Source organism: Ostrinia nubilalis, chromosome 3 (assembly GCF_963855985.1).
Source record: "Ostrinia nubilalis chromosome 3, ilOstNubi1.1, whole genome shotgun sequence".
In the NCBI taxonomy this organism is placed as follows: domain Eukaryota; kingdom Metazoa; phylum Arthropoda; class Insecta; order Lepidoptera; family Crambidae; genus Ostrinia; species Ostrinia nubilalis.
Genome location: NC_087090.1, coordinates 8523219 through 8548789, shown reverse-complemented (window position 1 = coordinate 8548789; position 25571 = coordinate 8523219). Strand labels below are relative to the sequence as shown.

At 35.5% G+C, this 25571-nt stretch overlaps 3 protein-coding genes across 3 annotated transcripts; 2 read left to right on the top strand and 1 right to left on the bottom strand.

Moving 5' to 3' along the window:
* Window positions 1-3619: 3619 nt before the first annotated feature.
* Window positions 3620-6928, top strand: LOC135087823 (protein slowmo). The gene is made up of 4 exons (XM_063982624.1): window positions 3620-3786; window positions 3892-4057; window positions 4636-4830; window positions 5918-6928. The coding sequence occupies exons 1-4, from the start codon at window positions 3755-3757 to the stop codon at window positions 6209-6211; spliced, it is 687 nt and encodes a 228-aa protein (XP_063838694.1). The 5' UTR covers window positions 3620-3754; the 3' UTR covers window positions 6212-6928.
* A 2135-nt stretch (window positions 6929-9063) lies between these two features.
* LOC135088300 (mediator of RNA polymerase II transcription subunit 11) lies at window positions 9064-10419 on the bottom strand. Its single transcript, XM_063983166.1, has 3 exons — window positions 10287-10419; window positions 9869-9985; window positions 9064-9629 (listed from the first exon to the last, which is right to left on the bottom strand). The coding sequence occupies exons 2-3, from the start codon at window positions 9942-9944 to the stop codon at window positions 9298-9300; spliced, it is 408 nt and encodes a 135-aa protein (XP_063839236.1). The 5' UTR covers window positions 9945-9985; window positions 10287-10419; the 3' UTR covers window positions 9064-9297.
* Window positions 10420-21276: 10857 nt separating this feature from the next.
* LOC135087822 (large ribosomal subunit protein uL3) lies at window positions 21277-24928 on the top strand. The gene is made up of 7 exons (XM_063982623.1): window positions 21277-21384; window positions 21698-21890; window positions 22135-22303; window positions 23702-24024; window positions 24101-24280; window positions 24372-24550; window positions 24700-24928. Exons 1-7 carry the CDS (start codon window positions 21382-21384, stop codon window positions 24892-24894), a joined length of 1242 nt encoding a protein of 413 aa, XP_063838693.1. The 5' UTR covers window positions 21277-21381; the 3' UTR covers window positions 24895-24928.
* Window positions 24929-25571: the final 643 nt, after the last annotated feature.

Below are 25571 nucleotides of genomic sequence, written 5' to 3'. Positions count from 1 at the left end.
ATTACCATTAACCTACTACAAATCTATAGACTGGCCATACATAAAAAAAACCGCTGGAGCAAAGGGATTTCACGTTTGACTAGCGAACTTGTTTATGGGGCCATGGGTAGAGATGGGTTTCCACCCGGGTAAAAACCCACATGAGGGTAAAAACCCAATAAAAACCCGTTTCATTCCACCCGTGGGTGTTTACACCGGGTGAAAACAAATAATTTTATAATTATTTCAATTGGTATCTTTTCTTTATTTTTATTGAATTTTTCTCATTTAAGTTTATTGATTAATAAGTAATAAGTCAAATTTAACATTAATATGCATTTATATCCAGCCAAATCGTAAAATTGATCACGTTATGATGATGTGACCAATTATTTTATAAAATGGTGTTATTTCAAGAATCGTTGAACCGATTTAGAAGAAATTTAGTAGGAACACAATAATTTGTGATCATGGCAAGGACATGGAGGGGGAGGGGGGGGGGGGGATGCCAAAGATGCCAAACTCTCTCTTTGATGACATTACGGTATAAAGTTACAAATAACAACACCAACTTCAAAGTACTTCTGCTTAAAAACTTGAAATCGAACCGCCCTTCCGCCACTGTAACGCATTGTAACGTTTTTCAAGACCTCCTCTCCCCCCAGATTGCATTACGTAACACTAGAACGCCCCCTTAGCAACAAATACCACTTCTCACTTTTAAAAAACGCTATTTTTGTTTTCACCCACCAGAATGGGTGATAATGGGTAAAAACCGGCCCAAATCACCCAGTTTTAACCCAATCGGGTGAAATGGGTTTTTACCCACTACCCATTTCTAGCCATGGGGGGTTGCTAGAGTTGGTCTATGTCTCAGTCTAAGTATTCGCTGGGTGCGAAGTACTAGGTGGGGGTAACATAATCGATCGCAGCGCTCATGGTGGTCAAAAGTAGAAATAATGTAAGCTCTGTCATCAGATGTATCTGTCAATGGCAAAGCGATTCTACATAATACATTTTAATATCATTAATTAATCGCATGAATAGGGTCCTACTGGGAACTTAAATAAAAGACTGGACTGTTTTTCGATAAGGCTGGTTTAATAGCCGTTTACAATTTGGAAATAACTAGACTATACAACATGGTAGTACAAAAATGAGTCACAGTAGTTCTGATGTTTGCCTTATGATGAGAGCGTGAATTATTGAACTCTGCCCTTGTTTTGTTCTTAATTCTTCTACATCTCGGACTTGTCCAGCCAATACCAACAACTTTCCTTTAAATACGGTTTGTGTTTGGAATTTGATATTGTAAAACTCACAAACCCGGTCTTCAAAACAATACTCATTTTGATCTGAAAACCATATTTAATTTATTACTAGTGATACAGGAACATTTAAATATATTTACTGTTATATAATGAAACCGTTAAAGTAGCTTTTTCTTTTCGTTTTACTGTAAAAGTACAACTATAAATAAAGTAAACAAACCCTGACACAATCAAAATTAAACACACTTTTTGGACTTACCTCATTTAATTTGAATGACCAAAATTATTTCAAAACCTTTTTTTCCACCCAAATCGTAGTATCACAACAATTTATTAGTTGAAAATATTTGTTATTTTTTCATTTCGATATTTTTTCACAAATATACGACCGAAATGTCAATGTGACAGAGCCCACAAAGTTGTGGACGCTAGTTGGCGCTGTAATCGTGCACAGAGCCAATATGCCGAAGTATGCTCGTTGGGCACTACTTAACCCTTTCAGACCTGAATTATTTTTTTTCACCCGATCAATTTAATTAAATTTATGCAACTAAAGTATAGTAAGATATCTAAGAAAAAAATCATGAAAAAAATCCTAGTGTTATACTTTTCGAGAAAATGCATTTTCTTTTTATGTCTACAAATGTGGCCATCCGTCCCACGTGAAAAAAAACTTAAGGATTAACAGTGTTATTGAAATAATAGAACGTACTATTTTGGAACTCTTTTTAATTAGTTTTTATAAAAAAAAACTTTTTTTTGTCTAAATAACAAAATTAAATCTCTTCTTTCATCATCATCATGATCATCATCATCTCAGCCCTATGGCTGAGATGATGACGTCCACCGCTGAACATAGGACTCCCCCATTGGTTCCCATGTTGCCCGTTTGGTAGCAGCCTGCGTCCAGAGCTTTCCTGCTACCTTTATGATGTCGTCGGTCCACCTTGTGGGTGGACGTCTCACGCTGCGTTTTCCGGTACGCGGCCTCCTCTCCAGAACCTTGCTGCTCCATCGGCCGTCAGTTCTGCGTACTATGTGCCCTGCCTATTGCCACTTCAGCTTGCAAATCCGTCGGGCTATGTCAGCGACTTTAGTTCGTTTACGGATCTCCTTATTTCTGATTCGATCTCGTAAAGAAACACCGAGCATAGCCCTATCTATAGCACGCTGTACAACTTTGAGCTTCTGTATAAGGCCTATAGTGAGAGGCCACGTTTCCAAACCATAAGTCATCACTGGTAACACATTGGTTGTACCTACACTTTAGTCTTCAGGCACTGAGGTCATCATCATCATCATCATCATCATTTCAGCCATAGGACGTCCCAACCGAGTTGGATTCGACGATTGACCTCTTTCTCGAAATTGGACCTACCTAGCTGAATCGTTTGTCCGAGGTAGACATACTTGTCAACAATTTCGAGGAATCGATCAATGGCTTCTCCATTCTCTTAGTTATCTGAAGATAGCACAAAATCAGATAGATTTCCGTCATCTCAGTGTTCTCAAGGCCTCTGGTAAGGACATTTTGACATTATATTATCTGGACATAAAAAAAAATGATTTACATAATTATTTAATACATAAAATAAATATATTATATTATTTCTAACATAAATGTATTTCTGAACAATAAAAAAGTTGAAATAAAAATGAATTTATAATAAAACCGTTATCACTTGGAACAATTTCAAAATGCTTAGTTGCCTCCTGATGGGATCATTTGAGTACAAATCTAAAAGTCGAGATTAGTAATACAAAGACAACACAAAATACACAAATTGTATGTTCCATGTGTCCCTTGTAATAATAAATACACGCTAGTATTTATTACAGAAGATATCTGTTACTATTTCATATTTTTCCGAAATAGAATAAAGAGCTCACCTGCACAGTTCAAATCACGCTCGGGCACTGGTTGAAACTTGTCAATTAGTGCTATTATACCACGAGAGATGGCGTTAAAAGTACTGAATTAGGTAGTTTATTATGTGAACAAATGAAGACAACCATTTTAAGTTTCAAATGTACAGAGTTAAGTTTATAATTTTGATTTATATTTAATGTCTACAATTGTGGACGCCAGGTCTGAAAGGGTTAAAGTTCAACTGATACAATTTATTCCAACCCCAAAAGCCTATTTCTTTTTCTCCTCCCTCCGAATACAACACTTGCCGGCCATTTTATGTTCCAATCTTCCAATAGTATAATAGTAGACATTTATTTTGTAGAATGTAGAATATAATTTTAACCAAGACCGGTCCATATATTATTACAAGTCAATGACTTTACTCATAATCTGTGGAATGGACTTTATTGTCTATGGATTGGTCTTTGGCTCAGCTGTCAACATCCCATTCATCGTTCATTTCATTCGAGTTTCTTTCGAAGTATTTTACTTTTGTCAGCGTAATGTGAGAAAAGATAAGAAAAATATTTTATAAAACGATAACAGTTCTATCTAATTAAATTTACGAAGACTTCGTAATAAAACACGCAAAATGAAAATTTGGACATCAGAACACACTTTCAAGTAAGTTAAAAATGACGCAACAGTGCTCCATGAACCAATCCAGTATTTTGTAGGTACCTACACTCAAGGATAAATTTGATAATATTTTTTTCTAAAATATTACAGCCACCCATGGGAGACCGTTGCACAAGCAGCGTGGAGGAAATATCCCAATCCTATGAACCCAGCTGTCATTGGGACCGATGTTGTAGAAAGAAGAGTCGTAGACGGTGTACTGCATACCCACAGACTCGTCAGTTCTAAATGGTTTTTCCCGAGATGGGCCCAAGCAGTAAGTTGATTTAATCTATATTATAAGTGTTTAATTGATTACTCTACCATAATATTTGATACATTTGCTAATCCATTCTGAATTATTGAGTGAATGTCATTAATTAAAACCAGGAAGAGCATAATTCAGCATGTGTTGTTATTATTAGACAACCTTGAATATCTCGTGCAAATTATTTTCACTGCCAAGGTTACTTATGTAAAACAAAGATTCTTTGTGTAGAGATAAATGAAGACAGTCCAAAATACCAAACATTCCATTGCTTATAACTTAAAAATTTCCATTAAGAATCAGATGTCAATTACTAATAAAGAGGAAACAAGCTAATTACCTCACACCACAAATATGTTTTTATTTCTCATTGTAGGTAAACATTTATAATTTATTCCTCTTTATAGGTAACAAACATGATTCACAACTGAGAGATTTGTTTTTGTATGATATTTTTTATTTCATAGATTCAAGAGAACAAAGGTTAACAAAACAAAGGATTGTACTCATACATCAACACAAAGGTACCTCACACCAGTATATTTCCTGCAATTTAATTAAGATCCATTTTATTTTTATAATTTCAGCTTATTGGAACAGCCAAGATATGCTATGCAAGTGAGAAATCAGAAGTGAATCCTATTCAACGTCAAATGACACTGAAGACAACAAACTTAACATTCTGTCGGTACATTGCTGTGGATGAGACAGTGAAGTACACACCCCACCCCACAGATCCAGCTAAAACACTTCTTAGACAAGAGGCTGTGGTCACAGTACAAGTAAGTCGTGTTCAATTAATGTTATGATAAGAATAACATAGAGCATAATATTTTCGTATTTCTATATGTATAAGCATGTTAAAAATATTGGTTAATGGTATATATGTTACGGTCAAAGTGATAAATGTGAAAATTATGAATAATCGCCGGTTATTATGAATAATTACCGCATGAGTTGGTAAATGTGATTAATATAAGATCATTTATGTGTGTATAAAACTAAATAGGCGGCTTAGGGGTGGCCCAAGGGCCACCCCCGCCGCACCTTAACCTATTTTTCACTTTAAATCAAAACAATGTGTTATAGGCATTATGGCAAAGTAATGTTATGCAAAAAACATTCCAAACTCATTTTGCCAAATAATATTAATATATGATATCAAAACGTTCAAAATGTGAGGCTGTACATGAGCGCTCTGTACACGAGACGGTGTTCTCTTTTATAGTATTTGTTAGTACTTATTAAGGTTACATTATGAAATAATCACTGATAAATGTGATTAATTTATCACTTTTACCAAGCCTGTCGGTAATTATTCATAATAACCGGCGATTATTCATAATTTTCAATTTATCACATTAACCGTAACATATACACCAGCCTGAAATTGAATACCTCACATTAAACTTTTAAAATAAACAGAGTACTTGATCTACACATTGAAAAATTCTGTCTGCTGCATCCTTTTGTTATCTTCCCAAGAGGAATATTAATAAAATTTAAGAACTGCCATTTAACTTGAGGGGTACATAACTTTTAAATCAACAACTTGGGTCATTAACAACTCATTAAGAATCCTAAATGATGAGTGCACTGATACTGCATAATTATGTATACAAATATGACTTCATGAATAGAGTCAAAGTTCGGTCATATCGTGCATTATTGATAAGGCTTGAAAAACGTGACTTGTATCTATAGCCATACAACATGCGTATGATGATGATAAGAAAGCTCGATAAACATATTAGATTACCTAACTGATTAGAAGTACACAAAGATGAAAATTTTTAAGTTCAAGATTTTTGACATTGTTTTATTTACTTGTCCCTATTAACTTTGTTAATTTAAATTTCTTTTTTACAGGGAGTGCCACTTAGTAGTTACATGGAAGATTTATTAGCAAATAAAATATCTCTGAATGCTGGAAAAGGCCGTCAAGCAATTGAGTGGGTAATTGGGAAAATTGATTCAGAAATAAAAGAACTTGCAAGCACAGCTTGTAAAAGTACTGATGAATTGCTTTCACACACAAAGAAGTCACTTGATGACATAACATCTACAGCCAGAAGATCTATGGATGATATCTCTTCTAAAGCCAAAAGATCATTGGATGATATAGAGAAATTCACAAAGGCAAATGCAAACCAACGAAGCTGAAAAGAGGAGTGACTTTCACAAGTAGAAACATTGAACAGTGCTGTTTTTTTTTGCAGTAAATATAACCCACATGTATTTACCTGATTTGTCTTATTTAATTAATGATTGAGGTGAATTTAATGTAATATACATAGTTTATTTATGATTGTAGCACAATTTATATTATTTGAATTATTTGTAGTAGTGATGTGTGAGCATTAGATCTGGCAACATTATGGGGAATTTGTGCATTTTAACCAGCTAAATAATGAACAGTGAGAGTCTTGTTAAGTATAGAAGTATTGAATTGATATGGTCTCTCTATTCTATGTATGTGTAAAAAGGGTAGATCAGAATAGGCAGTGTTTTTCTTGCTTAATAACCTATTGAGGATCTTGTATAAGCTGCTAACATAAAAGAAGTACATGTTAAAACTACATTCCTATTCTGATCTATGGTAATTATCTGAGGGTACTCTTACACATGCAATCAGAGAATGTAAAGAGTGAAAATTTACTGAAATATAACTTTAAAGTAAATGTTCATTGACAATGCAAAACATAATTGTAGCCAATATAATAACCAAAATGTGTACTGAGCTATTATTGCTCAAAAATTGCTTGTGTAAGAGCAACTTTTTAAGATGTAAAAGTATAATTTCATTCCATAAAAAACTGTTTGATGTTGTATTTGAAACCTACAAATAATTTGCATATTAAACATGTGGTGCACATTAAACATTTTGTTTTCTTTTTTCATCCCCTCCCATAGAGCAAAGTAATATTGTCCCCTCCTCTTCAAGTTAATCCTTCTTTTAAAGGCAAAGCTTAAAGATGGACCTTTTTTTATTAACAATGTTTACATTACTAAAAACTATTATTATTGTAGCCAAGCTGTTTTAAAACATTTAGATGCAGAATTTATTTGCTGGCTGTTTACAAAATCCTACTAATATTATAAATGCGAAAGTTTGTATGGATGTTGGTTACTCTTTCACGCAAAAACTACTGAACGGATTTCAATGAAACTACAGTATTATTGATTATAACATAACCAAGAATAACATATACACCACTAAATTTTTATCACCGAAAAAATTTTAACAGGTTATGTAGAAACGTGTGGAATATTGAAAGCAAAAGAAAAAGAAATGGTTTTCATGAAGTTAATTTTTTTTATTAAATTTTCATTAGTCCGTATTTTACGCGTCACAGCTGGGTCACTCCGCTGCTCGCTAGAGTAGTCGTACGCGCTCGCACGTTGCATCGATCTGTCTGTCTCGCTCACGCCTCGACCACGCTTCCAGCACAAAATATAACAGAAGGTAAACTCATGTATGTACCTCGCTTTGCACACCTCTCTCGCTCGCACGCTCGGCCGTCGCGCCAGGGTTGTCTTGTCATGTGTTGTGTTTATTTCGTTATGATAGAAAAATGTTACTCTTAATACTATGCAAGAAAGACAATAACAGATATCCACGTATACTTATTTATATTTAGTACGTTATTATAGTAATAGTTTGCAAACAAATACACGAGAAGGAAGTAGTATTTAGTTGAGTGGTTGACACTATTATCCAACTAATATTATAAATGCGAAAGTTTGGATGTCTAGATGTTTGTTGCTCTTTCACGCAAAAACTACTGAACGGATTTTGATGTAACTTTACAGTATTATTGTTTATAACCCTGAATAACATATAAGCTATAATTTATGACGATCTGTGACAAACTAAATTTCACGCGGGTGAAGCCGCGGGCAAAAGCTAGTTATCCAATAATTCCTAAAACCTCTCTAAAACAATTCGATATTCCTAATAATTGAGTTGGCTTTCAATTTCAATTGAAATTCAAATAAATAACTTACTTACCTCCCCGAATCAACTGGTAATTTAAAAAATGAAAATTCGGTATGTATCAAGTTTAAGCAACCAAATACGGAACAATTATAATACGACTTTTTCTGTTCACTCATTTTCGTCAATTTCGCAAAACAAAATAATATCACAGGCGGTTGACCGGCGCGTGACTCAAGCGAACCACAGCGAACGTGTGGCGAACGTCTGTCTGTCGCGCCACGTCGCGCTCGCATTCGTCCAAGACAGTCTTGCTAGGAGCGGTGTCTATGTGTGCGTGGCTCGAGCGCGTTTAGTATGGAGTTTGTCTTCTGTTATATTTTGTGCTTCCAGTGTTATTATTACATACTTAGCTAACTTAGACCAGTTTTAATTCTAATAAGTGTTACATTATCGTACTTAAATAGTGCTAGCGACGCGTGTGTCAATAAATTACCAATTTTAGGAGGATATTTTGAGTCACTTTATTTTACTCTTTTTTTTGCACAAATGGGATCAGTATCAATAACTCATTACCCAGAATTTTTTTTTTCGGTGATTAAAATTTAGTGGTGTATAGACTACTAGCTTTCCGCCCGCAGCTTCGCCCGCGTAGAATTTTTGTCTTTCACAGAAAAACTATATCATGCGCGTTCCTGTTTCAAAAACCGGGATAAAAACTATCCTGTCCTTTCCCGGGACTCAAACTATGTATATGCCAAATATCATCAAAATCGGTTCAGTGGTTTTGGCGTAAAAGACAGAGACAGACAAGAGTTACTTTCGCATTTAATATTAGACATAGATTAATTGCAGGCAAAAGCTAGTCTAGTCATAAAAAACTGTTTTTATTCAAACTAATCCAAAAAGTTCCTCAAGCTGAACTTCAGTTCTATGATAGGTATTCATTTATACTTATATTTTACTGGGTTAATATCTACTTTTAATAGTAGGGTTAATATCTGTGTTCTGCTTGTTGATTAAAGGCTGTTGGTTGGTACGTTTGGTGAGTATGGTCATTATTTTTAAAACAAATAGGTATGTGAAGTTTTTATTTATATCATCTGTAGGTGAAGTTTCAATTGCGATATTATGCTTCTTATAACAGTGTTATAATAATGAAAAAGATTTCTTATGTTGTTGGGATAATCACCTTTTAATATTATGAGCTTACAATATCCACCATTACAGATTACAATCTTACAATACAATACATGTTAAACTAAGCAAATCTAGATTTTATGAGAATTTTATTATAATTTATCATCTAATATCATGTACTGGTCCCAGATGATGTCATATTTCCATTCGACATACCCCCAGAGGTATTCCTATTGGCTGCTGCCAAATGAGAAGCTTTCAAGCGATCCAGTTCATTTACCCAAGATCTGACATGTTCGAGCCTATGCCATGCCATTTGCAAAACCTTTTGTGAAGCGTACCCAGATCCCTCATGAGGTTGCCCTGTAGATACTTGAGTCAAATAATTGATTTGATCACTCAGTTTTGATTCCACTTGGTTCAAAGTTCTTAAAAATTGGGATGTATTTGTTTCAGCTTGCTTCTGGCCAGATTTTTCTTTACTTAGCTCCAAAAGTGCTTGAGCTGAAATGAAAAGCACATGAATGATGAGAACCAGTACATAAAAAAATTATACTGTCATGCCGTTTCCAATATTAAAGCTAATAGACACTTTTTATTTTGTAAGTATACATGAAAGTTTATCCAATTTAGACTATTCATTACTACTAAAAGTTAATCACAATAATTATATCAATCACTTATAAATACTAAATAGAAGCATACAATATTGTGTAGCTTTATATGATTGTTACACTATTTACCTGCACACTGCAAGCAGGTTATTATGTCCTTTTCAATATCATCCAAGACTTGAATTCTTTCCATTGGGCCAGCCATGTTGATTGTTGGATTTTAATCTCTTTATCATAAAAAGGAAACTGTAAAGGGTAAAATTGTAATTAACCTTTGGCGTGCTATTGAGCCGCGCAAAACTGCACCCCTCAACTGCTACGGTTTTCAAATGATGTTCCAAATGACAAAGTAATCTTGTCTTAGATCTGAGACAAAGCAGTTGACAGAGGTTGCACAGATATGAGACAAAGCATAGGAGAGGTTAAACTTTTCTACTCGTATTGATTCGTTTTTGCTATAGAAGTATGTACGAGTTGTGGTACGAGTGAGTCGAGTGCAGTTTATTTTAAAATGTAGTAGTTCCCAATAATATTTTAAAATAATTACCTCGAATTCCAAATGTGATGGAAAACAATTACGAATTAATATGACTATTTTCAAAAAGAGAGAAATAATTTACGACAACCAGACAAACAAAATTCGCCCTATCCTGTCTTGTCATTAGTGTCAACCAAAGAGCATAAAAGAGCATAAAAGAGTAAGAGACGGCACTCCATAGATATTTCTTGAGCTCACGCACACATATGCATTTTAGAGAACGACCCGCAAATCTTTACCAACCGCACAAACTACAGGCGGAGCTACCAACATAATGCCTTATTTTCTGACAGTATTAGTGACGTTCGTAATAACTTATCGATTATCGATACTTTGCTAGGGTTGTAATTGCATATCGATATCTAGTATAGGAACCTTCAATATTTTAATGATTACTATTTTTATTTTATACTATGTGTAAGTAAAACGAAGTTTTGTAACGTAAATTATTTATTTCGAAATAAAATAGGTATATTACAATAAGTATTGAACATGACATAGCAGTTGTAGGCATGAGGAATTATTGAAAATTATAACAAAGTACAGAAATGATAATTTTGTAAACTTTTATTTTCACAACTTTTTCTAAGAAAAAATAGGATTTTTATTTATAAACATCTTTAATTTTCTTATCAGCTGATCGAACCTCAGCCCTAAGATTACTTTTCAATGCTTTGTTGCTGTGCTTTTTTACTTTTGTCAGCAAAATTGTTTTCACTTTTTATGAGGCTGTCATTAATGATTTTACAACTTTTTCTTAGAAAAAGGTAACTTAATATTTTAAACATCTTATCATAAATTTATTTATTATGTTGTTGACATTTAAACCAACTAAAATTACAATTTGTACTCAACATTAAGAAAATGAATTTTCCAACATTTTCCATATATATCTGGTCGGCAATATGGTCATGATAAAATTGTTTAGCTTCATTTACGGTGGTACATAATTGAATTGTTGGATAAACGAGACTTTTTTTATCATGCCACCATTCGCGAAGAGATATATATGCATACAAATCATTGTCAACAGGAGTTTTCACGCTCAAACACTCTTCACAAATTAAACAAGAACTGTTCTGTAATAGTTTGGCAGCTAAATACCCGCTTACATATACTACTGGTTGGTTTTCAAGGCTACACAAATTTTCAATGGGCTGTTCTAAGTTTTCAGGGTCCGGGATAGACAACACAGGATAAAATTCAGTGTCTGTGGAATCTTGAACATTAATTTTTATTTCTGTTGTTTTTAAATTAGTTTTTAAAATGTCTTTATATTCCAGCATATGTTTATTGTTGTCTGCTTCACAATTAGCACTTCTGCTATGAGGCACTTTCAGCCCAGTAACCATGCTTGTTTTAAGCGCTGCAGTAAAGTGCGTGATAGTGGGATTTCTATTGGTTACACTGTGTTGCCTAATGATTCCAAATAAGTTTTCCAGAGAGTCTTGGTTAAACTGTCTAAGGTTCATATATTTAAACCCTTCATTCTTTAACTTTTCCCAAATATCGTTTAAGGATTTGATAGATATTTGATATCCCTTTACGCATTTAACATTTTTTAGTATCGTGTTTTCTGCTGTTATAAATTTTATGGTTTTTAACTTATCAGTATAAAAGGTCCAAGACTCAATGTGATTACTTGATGTGGAAACATTTTCCCGGATCCCTTTCTTTACGTCATTTAAAGATGATGGACCATTTGTACAATCAAATAGTTTATCTAACTGTTCAATCACAAATGCTGTATCATTGCAATCAGAAACTTCTTTCCATGCCATCATTTTTAAAATAGCTGCCACGGTATTACTCAGAGCATGCGCAGCATACTTCACCCTCATCTTAGTTTTGAATGTTGGATTTACAATGATACTATTCAGTTTTTTAATATTTAAAAAATTTCTGTTGTGTTCTTCTGCAACTACCTTCGCTATATTCCTTATTGTTTTTTTTTGCATTTTGTAACTGTCGCCAAAGCCTCTTCTCTTTAATTGTAAATGTTGATGAAGTGTCTGTAATAAAAACATTTCCATTAGTAAAAAAAAACAACATTAAAGCAAATTGAATTGAATATTGGTTTATTAATCAGCAATTTTACTTAGTTTTTTAAATTAGGTATGTTTTATCTTACCTTTCATTTCAATGTTTTTCTTAGGTCTTTTATAACTGTGGACTAATATTTCTGCCTGTGCATCTTGATATTCTTGATGGCAAATGTTTTCGTCATCTGAAATATTATAAATATGCAAATTAGTTTAAAATTTATTTTGTTGTTTTATGAAACATATTATTTCCAAATCAATCAATCATTATCAAGTTTTAAAAAAATGCAAAGACAGGATAATGATAGCTCTTCTCATAAAATATGAAGCGTGGGCCCACCTTCAATAACAATGACATAATATTAAATTAAAGGCATTTAGAGGTTTTAATGTTCTGCATTCTGGATGCGGTCTGCGGGTATGTCAAGACAATCTGTAAGTGGTCGTGATAAGGCAATCAGTCACGTGTGCTTTGCGTTCTTTGTTCGTATCCGCACGGTCAAATCGCATTAATATAAAATGTACAGAAACCTAGAATGTTGTACATATAAGTTCATTTTGACCTGACTGCAGACTGCAGAACGCATCCAGGGTGGCATTCTTTAGTTTGAGGGAAGGCATATTTTAGAAGGTAAATAATTAGTTTGTACACTTACCATGAGTAATGGGTTTATAGGTCATATGTTCTGGTGCATTGGAAGTAGAAGGAAGAGGTTCAAAAGTTGTTTTCGCAGAAATACCAGAATCTGGTATATCCACAGCTCCCAAACATGTTGAATTTAGTTGTTTGGTTGTAGTTGTAAGGGGAACTGAAAGCAGATAATGAAATGTGAATTGGGTAATAAAATGTCATGTTCTTACCCAACTTTAGGGTACAATCAGTCTAGTACATGTCTTGCTCACATTAAAAATTACTAGCTTATAAATATTATTAAACTAGCTGACCTGGCTAATTAATGTAGATTGCCTAAAATTTTTCAAATTGGTCCGGTACTTTTTTTGAAGAATTTGTATTACACAAATTACTAAAGTCCCTCTAACTCAACACACATTCTAAGCTAAATTGTGTTACGAGTGGGTTTACTACAATATTCAAGCTGTGGGGTTCTAACCCGCACTTTAGGCTATCTTGGCTCGAGTTACGGAGCCGATCAAATACAAACAAACAATTAAATATTTCCTTTTTATATTATTAGTATAATTTTAGATAAACATACCTCGTTCAACTGGATTTGACTTCTTTGGAATGCAATATGAATGATCATAAAGAACTGTATCAAAGTATAGATATAATTAATAATTGAAATTATATATTATTTATTGATAAGCATACAACACATGTTTGTGGTTACAAAGAAAGAACCTTGTTAAATTGCATTCGGTTGGTTTGTTTTGGAAACCAAAGAAAATTAATTAAGACATCTAAATAATTCAGAAAAATTGATAGATAGTAAATTAAATTTAAAAAAAATAATTGAAGTCATCATCATACCTGTCTTGAGGTTTTCTTTATTGGAGTCTTTTACATGAAGAGGAAACTCTGTCAAAACTTCATCTGGCAAGATGGGATTGCTCAATTCCAGTGTTGGAATAGCTGAGTTCTTCAGCCGAGTTCCTTTGGCATTGAAGGATTCAGGAGTGAAGTGCCCACCACAAACAAACTTCAGTTGGTGTAACTTTTCAATAGGTACATATGCTAAGTCTTCTAAGCCAGCATTTTTAACCCACATTCGACAACTGAAATAAGAAATACCTATTAGAAAAGAAAAAGAATAACAAACTGAAATTTATTCATCAACTAATTTCTTTTAGTATTGTTATGCAATTCATTTGCAGAGTACGAAACAAAATACTGAAATTAAAAATTGGTTATGGTTATTTACTGTATGATTAAAAATATTAATCCCAGCCTTTAAGTTTACACAATCAGTAAAATTATCTTGTAATAAATGAGTGTTATTAGAAACTCACCGGTCAGAATCCAGAGGAAACCTACTCAAAAGTAAGGGTGATCCACCACGACTTCGCCTCTTATTACAAATAACGCACTTCTTGTTGTTTCTACTCTCCATTATCAGTAGAAGCCTAAAATGAAATAGGTATTAATTAAACAAAGCCTATAATTTCTCTCCAACCAGTGTCAATGCCCTGGTTCATGCATTTACCAGTTTTGAAAGTACATTTACATTTTCATCACATAGGGTTGTTTTTAATGAAAAATAGATTTGTAATAGATGTAATATTTCAAGTAAGTAGATAACATACCCATTAAACAGAAAAGTAAATAAGAGTTTAAACTTCTGTAGAAGTTGAAACACAGCTTATTTAAAAGAGTCTCTATCTCACAAAAAACATAACACTGAACAGCAAACTTTATCACGCCCGATACGGAGGAACTTAATCAACTCAACGTAAACGACAGAAAAGTTTATTTACAGTAATATTGCACCAAATCTGAGAAAATAACTTCACACGAATCAATTCGCCGGTTAAAAACTCAAACTCAATTGACAGACATTTTTTTTCATTTGTCAAACTAACAATACTACCAACATAAGGACACTAACAATTATTTTTAGTATGGTGGTATTGATCCGCGGGTTCCCCTGCTATAGTAAAATCAATCCAAAATGCACTTTATTGCTTAAGGGATAAGGTTGTATATCAATTGCTACATATAGAGACTAGTTTTTGTATGAGAAGTGTCTACCCACTGGTGTCAACTGTCATATTTTTTTCTGTTCCCACCATAAAGTTAATATTCCTTCGGAATAGAGCAACAATCACGAGCTGTCAAACGAAACCAAAAATGAGATGTCATATGTGTGTGTAAAAATAAATATGTGTGCATGTCAGTGATGTATGTATGTCGTTACTTTTCACATGAATATCGATATCGATTAAATATTAATTAACACCTAACAGTAATAATATAAATAGAATAGGATGGAATGGGATTGTAGGTATATGAGAATTGGGAGAGTGGCCAAAGAAAATAAAAAAAAACTCAGAAGATTAAAATTATTCAACTTATTTATTTGGAAGAATGAGAGTTACAAACATCAAGACATCCATACAAACTTTCGCATTTATAATATTAGTAGGAGTAAAACAATAATTAAAAAATGATAATTCTGACGATAACGTAAGAAAATAGGATTCTAACGATGTAATAATCGTTGTTGGCCGTATAGTGTAGTGGTTTGAAACGGACTACTATTCCGGAGGTAGCGGGTTCGATTCCCGCACAGTACAAACATCTGTGTGCATAAACATATTTATTATTATATTTAGTATGTAATATTTAGTTTAGTTTATTGACTAACAGGTAATTACAAAATAATACTTTTCTATATTCACATACAAACGCCATTTATGTACCTACATAATCAGCAGTGACTGTGATAAACAGCGCAGAAAATATATTTATCGATTGTGGTACAACCCTAGTGTAAAACGAAAATTATTTCTTTACACAAAATATTCATAAATTCTGGATTATGAGCATGAAATCTTTGCTTACAACTTAAATTAATGTTTAAAGAACATAATTATCACAATTAGTGCTTAAAAGTCTAAGCGCATTCACAAAAATAAAGCTAAAGTTTGGAGGTGTCGATTTCAATAAATTTACCTGTGAAATGAATATTTTGCAGGATTATTCCTTTGGTGTACATCACAATCAAGGACGGAACAGGTCACCATTATATAAGAAAACAAATTTTCCAAAAATAAACAGGATTTTACGATATTTTTATAAAAAACTATAAATTTAAAATTTTCTTTGTGCCTCTATGTGTCACTGCCTGTCAAATCTTTTGCAAAAATGGTTCTATTGACGTGACGATGATAGCATCACACATCTCTTTTTATCACACAGGGTTGCAGATAGTGACATCTCGCTCGCTCATTCTTTGTTGCTCTATTCCGAAGGAATATTAACTTTATGGTTCCCACTGCAACAGGCTAAAATCAAAGACCATGCTGCCTAGTCATTGGTATAGGATAGGTAGCGCGGAGAGAGTTGAGGCCTTTGGTTGAGGCGATCAACAAACACAAAGAAGATTAAAAGCAATCAAAGGTTTCAACTATAATTTGGGAGCAACCATAATTTCATAACTAAAGAACTATGAGTTGTTTTTGTGTCTCCAGCTGACACAAATCTTCATAAATTATGCTACAATAATGTTCTTTTACCTTAAAATTGTCTAATAGGAGAACAAAAATTTCTAAACTTTTGCTAGAATAGTTTTTGAATTACGAAGCGTTATTAAGTTATAAGCAAATGACATGTAAGCCGGATCTCCAGCGCGTTTTGCCCTTCACAATCATTGAGTTATAATGTACTACGTACTAGAGAAGACATGTCAACTAGACTGTTTCAGTGGGTCTAGTCAAAATGCCATCGCAAACCGATATGAAGTTATCACTAATGTCAGTCGCCGCGTCACCAGTAATTCGATTCGATCGGAAAATGGCAGCCAAAATGCACATTGAACCACCAACGACGCGGCGATATAAAAGTTCATTCAAAATCGAAAAAAAGTTAAAAAATGTCTATGACTTTGCGATTGTTTTTACTTTTTTTAGCTTTTTTTTTTTTAATTTGTTTCTTCCTTCTTTCTGCTCTCTGTTTACGTCTATGCTTCGCCGTCAAACTAACTGTCAAAACGACATCGCGATACGGATTTGTCAAAACAGCCTTAGGGTGGGTTGCACCATCTTAGTTTAACGTTGACAAACGTCTTAAATCTGTCAAACTCCATACAAAAAACACCGGTTAACGTCATAGTTACGGTCAAAGTTAGGTGGTGCAACTCACCCTATTGGTTTTTGATCGAATCGAAGCTTATCACCGGGGTTTTAGTAATCGCAATGAAAATGGCGGGTGTTGCGATTCGATTCGATTTTGATTGAGTCTTAAATGCATGTTGGCTAAGCCTTTGTATGGGAAATTTCAATCCAGTCTTTCGATTATCGATAGGTAGGGCTTTGCGATTCGATTTTTTGCCGTTTGACTAAGCCTTTTTTGTTATCAACCTCTTTTGCGATTTGTTTATTTGTTTGCGACTGGTTTGCGATGGGTTTGCGATTTTAAAGTGCGTTTTGACTAGACCCGCTGGCACGCAAACAGTGGGTCTAGTCAAAATGCCATCGCAAACCAATAGGAAGTTTTCACTAATGTCAGTCGCCGCGTCACAAGTAATTCGATTCGATCGGAAAATGGCAGCCAAAATGCACATTGAACCACCAACGACGCGGCGATATAAAAGTTCATTCAAAATCGAATAAAAGTTAAAAAATGTCTATGACTTTGCGATTGTTTTTATTTTTTTTAGCTTTTTTTTTTAAATTTGTGTCTTCCTTCTTTCTGCTCTCTGTTTACGTCTATGCTTCGCCGTCAAACTAAGTGTCAAAACGACATCGCGATACGGATTTGTCAAAACAGCCTTAGGGTGGGTTGCACCATCTTAGTTTAACTTTGACAAACGTCTAAAGTCTATCAAACTCCATACAAAAAACACCGGTTAACGTCATAGTTACGGTCAAAGTTAGGTGGTGCAACTCATCCTATTGGTTTTCGATATAATCGAAGCTTATCACCGGTGGGTCTAGTCAAAACGCACTTTAAAATCGCAAACCCATCGCAAACCAGTCGCAAACAAATAAACAAATCGCAAAAGAGGTCGATAACAAAAAAGGCTTAGTCAAACGGCAAAAACTCGAATCGCAAAGCCCTACCTATCGATAATCGAAAGACTGGATTGAAATTTCCCATACAAAGGCTTAGCCAACATGCATTTAAGACTCAATCAAAATCGAATCGAATCGCAACACCCGCCATTTTCATTGCGATTACTAAAACCCCGGTGATAAGCTTGGATTCGATCGAAAACCAATAGGGTGAGTTGCACCACCTAACTTTAAACGTAACTATGACGTTAACCGGTGTTTTTTGTATAGAGTTTGACAGATTTTAGACGTTTGTCAAAGTTAAACTAAGATGGTGCAACCCACCCTAAGGCTGTTTTGACAAATCCGTATCGCGATGTCGTTTTGACAGCTAGTTTGACAGCTAGTTTGACAGCGAAGCATAGACGTAAACAGAGAGCAGAAAGAAGGAAGAAACTAATTTAAAAAAAAAGGCTAGAAAAAGTAAAAACAATCGCAAAGTCATAGACATTTTTTAACTTTTATTCGATTTTGAATGAACTTTTATATCGCCGCGTCGTTGGTGGTTCAATGTGCATTTTGGCTGCCATTTTCCGATCGAATCGAATTACTGGTGACGCGGCGACTGACATTAGTGAAAACTTCCTATTGGTTTGGGATGGCATTTTGACTAGACCCACGGGGTTTAAGTAATTGCAATGAAAATGGCGGGTGTTGCGATTCGATTCGATTTTGATTGAGTCTTAAATGCATGTTGGCTAAGCCTTTGTATGGGAAATTTCAATCCAGTCTTTCGATTATCGATAGGTAGGGCTTTGCGATTCGATTTTTTGCCGTTTGACTAAGCCTTTTTTGTTATCGACCTCTTTTGCGATTTGTTTGTTTGTTTGCGACTGGTTTGCGATGGGTTTGCGATTTTAAAGTGCGTTTTGACTAGACCCACTGTGGGTTTAGTCAAAATGCCATCGCAAACCAATAGGAAGTTTTCACTAATGTCAGTCGCCGCGTCACCAGTAATTCGATTCGATCGGAAAATGGCAGCCAAAATGCACATTGAACCACCAACGACGCGGCGATATAAAAGTTCATTCAAAATCGAATAAAAGTTAAAAAATGTCTATGACTTTGCGATTGTTTTTACTTTTTTTAGCTTTTTTTTTTAATTTGTGTCTTCCTTCTTTCTGCTTTCTGTTTACGTCTATGCTTCGCCGTCAAACTAACTGTCAAAACGACATCGCGATACGGATTTGTCAAAACAGCCTTAGGGTGGGTTGCACCATCTTAGTTTAACTTTGACAAACGTCTAAAATCTGTCAAACTCCATACAAAAAACACCGGTTAACGTCATAGTTACGGTCAAAGTTAGGTGGTGCAACTCACCCTATTGGTTTTCGATCGAATCGAAGCTTATCACCGGGGTTTTAGTAATCGCAATGAAAATGGCGGGTGTTGCGATTCGATTCGATTTTGATTGAGTCTTAAATGCATGTTGGCTAAGCCTTTGTATAAGAAATTTCAATCCAGTCTTTCGATTATCGATAGGTAGGGCTTTGCGATTCGATTTTTTGCCGTTTGGCTAAGCCTTTTTTGTTATTGACCTCTTTTGCGATTTGTTTATTTGTTTGCGACTGGTTTGCGATGGGTTTGCGATTTTAAAGTGCGTTTTGACTAGACCCACTGTTTACGTCTATGCTTCGCTGTCAAACTAGCTGTCAAAACAGCCTTAGGGTGGGTTGCACCATCTTAGGTTTAACTTTGACAAACGTCTAAAATCTGTCAAACTCCATACAAAAAACACCGGTTATCGTCATAGTTACGGTCAAAGTTAGGTGGTGCAACTCAGCCTGTTGGTTTTCGATCGAATCGAAGCTTATCACCGGGGTTTTTGTGGGTCTAGTCAAAATGCCATCGCAAACCAATGGGAAGTTTTCACTAATGTCAGTCGCCGCGTCACCAGTGATTCGATTCGATCGGAAAATGGCAGCCAAAATGCACATTGAACCACCAACGACGCGGCGATATAAAAGTTCATTCAAAATCGAATAAAAGTTAAAAAATGTCTATGACTTTGCGATTGTTTTTAATTTTTCTAGCTTTTTTTTTTTAATTAGTTTCTTCCTTCTTTCTGCTCTCTGTTTACGTCTATGCTTCGCTGTCAAACTAGCTGTCAAAACGACATCGCGATACGGATTTGTCAAAACAGCCTTAGGGTGGGTTGCTGCACCATCTTAGTTTAACTTTGACAAACGTCTAAAATCTGTCAAACTTCATACAAAAAACACCGGTTAACGTCATAGTTACGTTTAAAGTTAGGTGGTGCAACTCACCCTATTGGTTTTCGATCGAATCCAAGCTTATCACCGGGGTTTTAGTAATCGCAATGAAAATGGCGGGTGTTGCGATTCGATTCGTTTTTGATTGAGTCTTAAATGAATGTTGGCTAAGCCTTTGTATGGGAAATTTCAATCCAGTCTTTCGATTATCGATAGGTAGGGCTTTGCGATTCGATTTTTTGCCGTTTGACTAAGCCTTTTTTGTTATCGACCTCTTTTGCGATTTGTTTATTTGTTTGCGACTGGTTTGCGATGGGTTTGCGATTTTAAAGTGCGTTTTGACTAGACCCACAGCTCTCTGTTTACGTCTATGCTTCGCTGTCAAACTAGCTGTCAAAACGACATCGCGATACGGATTTGTCAAAACAGCCTTAGGGTGGGTTGCACCATCTTAGTTTAACTTTGACAAACGTCTAAAATCTGTCAAACTCCATACAAAAAACACCGGTTAACGTCATAGTTACGGTCAAAGTTAGGTGGTGCATTTCACCCTATTGGTTTTTGATATAATCGAAGCTTATCACCGGGGTTTAAGTAATCGCAATGAAAATGGCGGGTGTTGCGATTCGATTCGATTTTGATTGAGTCTTAAATGCATGTTGGTTAAGCCTTTGTATGGGAAATTTCAATCCAGTCGTTCGATTATCGATAGGTAGGGCTTTGCGATTCGATTTTTTGCCGTTTGGCTAAGCCTTTTTTGTTATCGACCACTTTTGCGATTTGTTTATTTGTTTCCGACTGGTTTGCGATGGGTTTGCGATTTTAAAGTGCATTTTGACTAGACCCACAGCTTCGCTTATGTTGATCACCTCAACTCAACTCTCGTTGCGAAACCTATATCTTTAATTATTTTTTTTTATGTTTTTTTAGTTTTTTATTAGATGAAATACGGTCATCTGACCATCGTACAGTTATCGTATGGGAATAATCAATTTTGTCTTTTATCGATTTATTGCTCATATCACATCCCTATTACATCACTATAGTTTCATACGTCAAGTTGAGTTGTTGATTTGATCAACTCTGCCATTTTGGTTCGTGCGGCTGTCAGAGAACATGGTGAGCGTTGATGTGTAAATTAATTTAAAGCTTAAATTATTTAGAAAATCGCAAACAAATTTGATATAGTGTGATTACTTAAATGATATACTATGTGCTACGTATTAAATTCTCATAATATTTCCATATTCGGAGTTTTTTACAAGTTTTACGTACCATGGCATATGATGAACAACCTATAAATTTTTCAAACGGTTAGAACCTGAATCGATGTGAAGATTATCTAGGGCGGACTGATGCCATTTGATTCTACGCTACAGTATGTTATTGAAGGAAGTTCTTGTGTTAAAACATCAATTCTCTGCGTTTCCAGTCGCACAGGAAGTTTTCAGCGCCCCGTCATGGGTCTATGGGATTCTACCCCAAGAAGAGGTCCCGCCGTCATCGTGGAAAGGTGAAGGCATTCCCTAAGGATGATGCTAGCAAACCTGTTCACCTCACCGCTTTCATCGGCTACAAGGCTGGTATGACCCACGTGGTTCGTGAACCTGACCGTCCTGGTTCAAGTGAGTATAACAATTTCCTTCAAGATAGTTTCGTGTTGTGACATTGAAGTAAATCTAACGATCAGAGTGCTAAAATTAATTCTGTATTGATCTAAAATAACATTACCTCTAGAAACTTGATCTTGCAAGTAGTCCTTGAGCTTGACCAACAAAACGCCAAGCTAAATAATCTTACAATATAATAACTCTAATCTTTAGTTGAGTAAATTCTTGTCATTATAGAAACATTGTATGCATTTTACAGAGATCAACAAGAAGGAAATCGTGGAGGCTGTGACCATCATTGAGACTCCTCCCATGGTGGCCGTCGGCGTGGTCGGCTACATCGAGACCCCGCACGGTCTCCGCGCCCTGCTCACGGTATGGGCCGAGCACATGTCCGAGGACTGCCGTCGTCGCTTCTACAAGAACTGGTAACTATTTTACAGATACAGCAAAATATTTTTCAGTTGTAAAGTCAATATAGGTACATTATAATTCTTTCAATAGTACAAAATAAAGTTCAGCTGTTGTCATACTATCTGGTACTTGACTAAAAATAACCTAATTCTGAAATGGTTTATTTGAATTAAATTTTGTTAGTGTAGTGTAGGCTCACAATTGATTATTATAACATCTCGTTTTATTTTATGTTCTAATGTAAACTGTAAACACATACTAATAATTACAGTTGCCGCGAATACTCGCTATTATTCGGTATTCGGCATTACTCGACATTTTTTTGATATTCGTCGAATACCGAATAATAGCTAGTATTATTCGGCATTTGGCGAATAGTCATCTAAAACAAACTTTAAGTGAACAAAAAAACTAATGAGTTAAAAATAATCATATTTTATTATTTTCCCTAATAAAACAATACACAATATCAATTATTATTTGTAATATGAACATTTGCCTTTCACATTCATGAAATTAAATTAGTTAGGCTTTTTAATTAATATTTAAAATCCAACAGAGGCAGATTGTGGTGCAAAAAAACATTTTTTTCTGCACGTTCGGGAGCAAGTCGGTTTCGTTTTTCCTCGTAAATTAAACCTGCCTCCAGAGTAAATACAAATGAGTAGGTCATCTTCATAGAAACGCACCGAGCGCGGTTTGTATGTGAGCGCGCCAATGCGTATGCGGCGCGCACGCACAAACTGACAAAATTTAGCGTGGATTAGCGGCGGGCGTTTCTATGAAGATGACCTACTCATTTGTATTTACTCTGCTACCTCGGAAAATAGTCTTTTTGAATAAACAGAGCTTGCTGGTATGATTAAGTATCGTTTAGCAAGCTTACTTAATATAGAAAATCTATTCTAATTGGTACTCAAAGTCCACCATTCATATGGGTTTATTTTTCTGTCAGCCTTTGCTAATGCGATGTAGTGGGCGATTTCTTCAGCAGTGGCATTCTTGGGGTGCTCTTCGGTAGGTTGCTCTATAGATGATTCTTCAAAACATGCCCAAAAACTACATATTAGGTATGTAGGTATAACATGAAACAGATTTCTTTAACTTTATTGTTTTCTTTTCTCACAACCTTAGAAGAAATTAGAAATAATTTTAATGTTTTTATGTCGAATAGTAATGTCGAGTTATTCGACTATTCGCCAAAGTGGATGGCGATTAATCGGTATTCGACTATTCGCTATAACCACTATTCGCGGCAACTCTACTAATAATTTCAAAATAGCTCTCCTCTCTTTGATGAGGGCAACCTTAGAATATGCCAAGGGCATGTTTGCTACCAAGCAGTCTCCGCTCAACGATGAGGCTGTCTGGTTTTTCTTGCAGCACCTGCTTTACTAGTGTGATTCAATTAGGTACAAATGCAAGAAGAAGGCATTCACTAAGGCGAGCAAGAAGTGGTCAGATGAGCTTGGCCGCAAATCCATCGAGAAGGATTTCAAGAAAATGATCCGTTACTGCAGTGTTGTAAGGATCATTGCTCACACTCAGATGAAACTCCTGAAGCAACGCCAAAAGAAGGCCCACATTATGGAAATCCAAGTCAATGGTGGAACCATTGAGGACAAAGTTAAATGGGCAAGGGAACATCTTGAAAAACCCATTCCTGTGGACTCTGTGTTTGCCCAGGATGAGATGATTGATTGCATTGGTGTCACCAAGGGAAAAGGATACAAGGGTATGTTTATCTTACTTACAACTTGTTGTTAGTAATGTGTATGTTATAAAGTATCTAATGTTTTTTCTTGCTATAGGTGTCACTTCACGTTGGCACACAAAGAAATTGCCGCGCAAGACACACAAGGGTCTACGTAAGGTTGCCTGTATTGGAGCATGGCATCCTTCAAGAGTAAGCTTCACTGTTGCCCGTGCTGGTCAAAAGGGCTACCACCACCGTACTGAAATGAACAAGAAAATATACCGTATTGGACAAGGTAATTATAAATTACTGTCTAAACTGTAATAGGTATTCTTATAAATTAATTACATTGAAGTATTTGTATGCTAATTAAATGTTGTTTCCAGGAATCCACACTAAGGATGGAAAGGTTATCAAGAACAATGCTTCTACTGAGTATGATTTGTCTGAGAAGTCTATTACTCCAATGGGTGGATTCCCTCACTATGGTGAAGTCAACAATGACTTCGTTATGATCAAGGGTTGCTGCATGGGACCTAAGAAGCGAGTCATCACTTTGAGGAAAGTAAGTATACCAATCCTACACCATAGTTTGTAAGGATCCATCTTGCAACCTGTATTGTATAATAATATCCATTTTACAGTGATCTAGCTAAAGACTTGACAAGATGAGACTAGTATGGCGGAATTTAACCAAACCTTTGTTTTTTCTAGTCCCTGCGCGTGCACACCAAGAGGGCGGCTCTGGAAAAGATCAACCTGAAGTTCATCGACACGTCGTCCAAGTTCGGTCACGGTCGCTTCCAGACGCCGGCTGACAAGGCTGCCTTTATGGGCACGCTCAAGAAGGACAGGATCCGTGAGGAAGCCGCGGCCACCACCACTCCCGCAGCTGCCCCGCCGTCCTAAACATCTTTGGACTAAAATAAAATGATAAAAACTTGACTTTTGTGTTATTATTTCCTTGTTACACTGGATATTTAATTTTACAACTTCTACCTTGCTCTAATAACATAAAAGCCACTCACAAGTACACTCGCAATCACTACTAAAACCTGAAGTAGGCAGGTCAGGTAGTCATTCTGACTTCAAGATGGATAAGACGACATGGACATTACTATCATAGTCATAGGTGATCGGAAATATGCGAGATGCATTTCACTTTGATCTGACCACAGCCACAGACCCCATGTCTACTAAAAACGGAAGGACAGGGCAGGAGGAGGAGGACACTGGAGGAATATAAAGTTAGGAGGCAGGCAAAGTTAAAAGGCAGCGAAAAAAATTGGATGAGCTATAACTACAGGGAAAGATGGAAAATGGTGAAGGAGGTTTACCTAGCTAGACGACGGCGCCATCTTTCAAAGGTAGGAGGCCTTTGCCCAGAACATGATCCACACCAATAATCTAATAATTTAGATGCGAAAGTAATTGTCTGTGTCGCTTTCACGCCTAAACCACTGAACCGATTTTGATGAAAGGACATTGTCAGAAACCGCCTAAAAAACCGCCCAAAAACATTAACCCATCATAATTATTTTCTATTTTTTTTAATACATTAAGCACCCTTTCATTCTAATGGACAC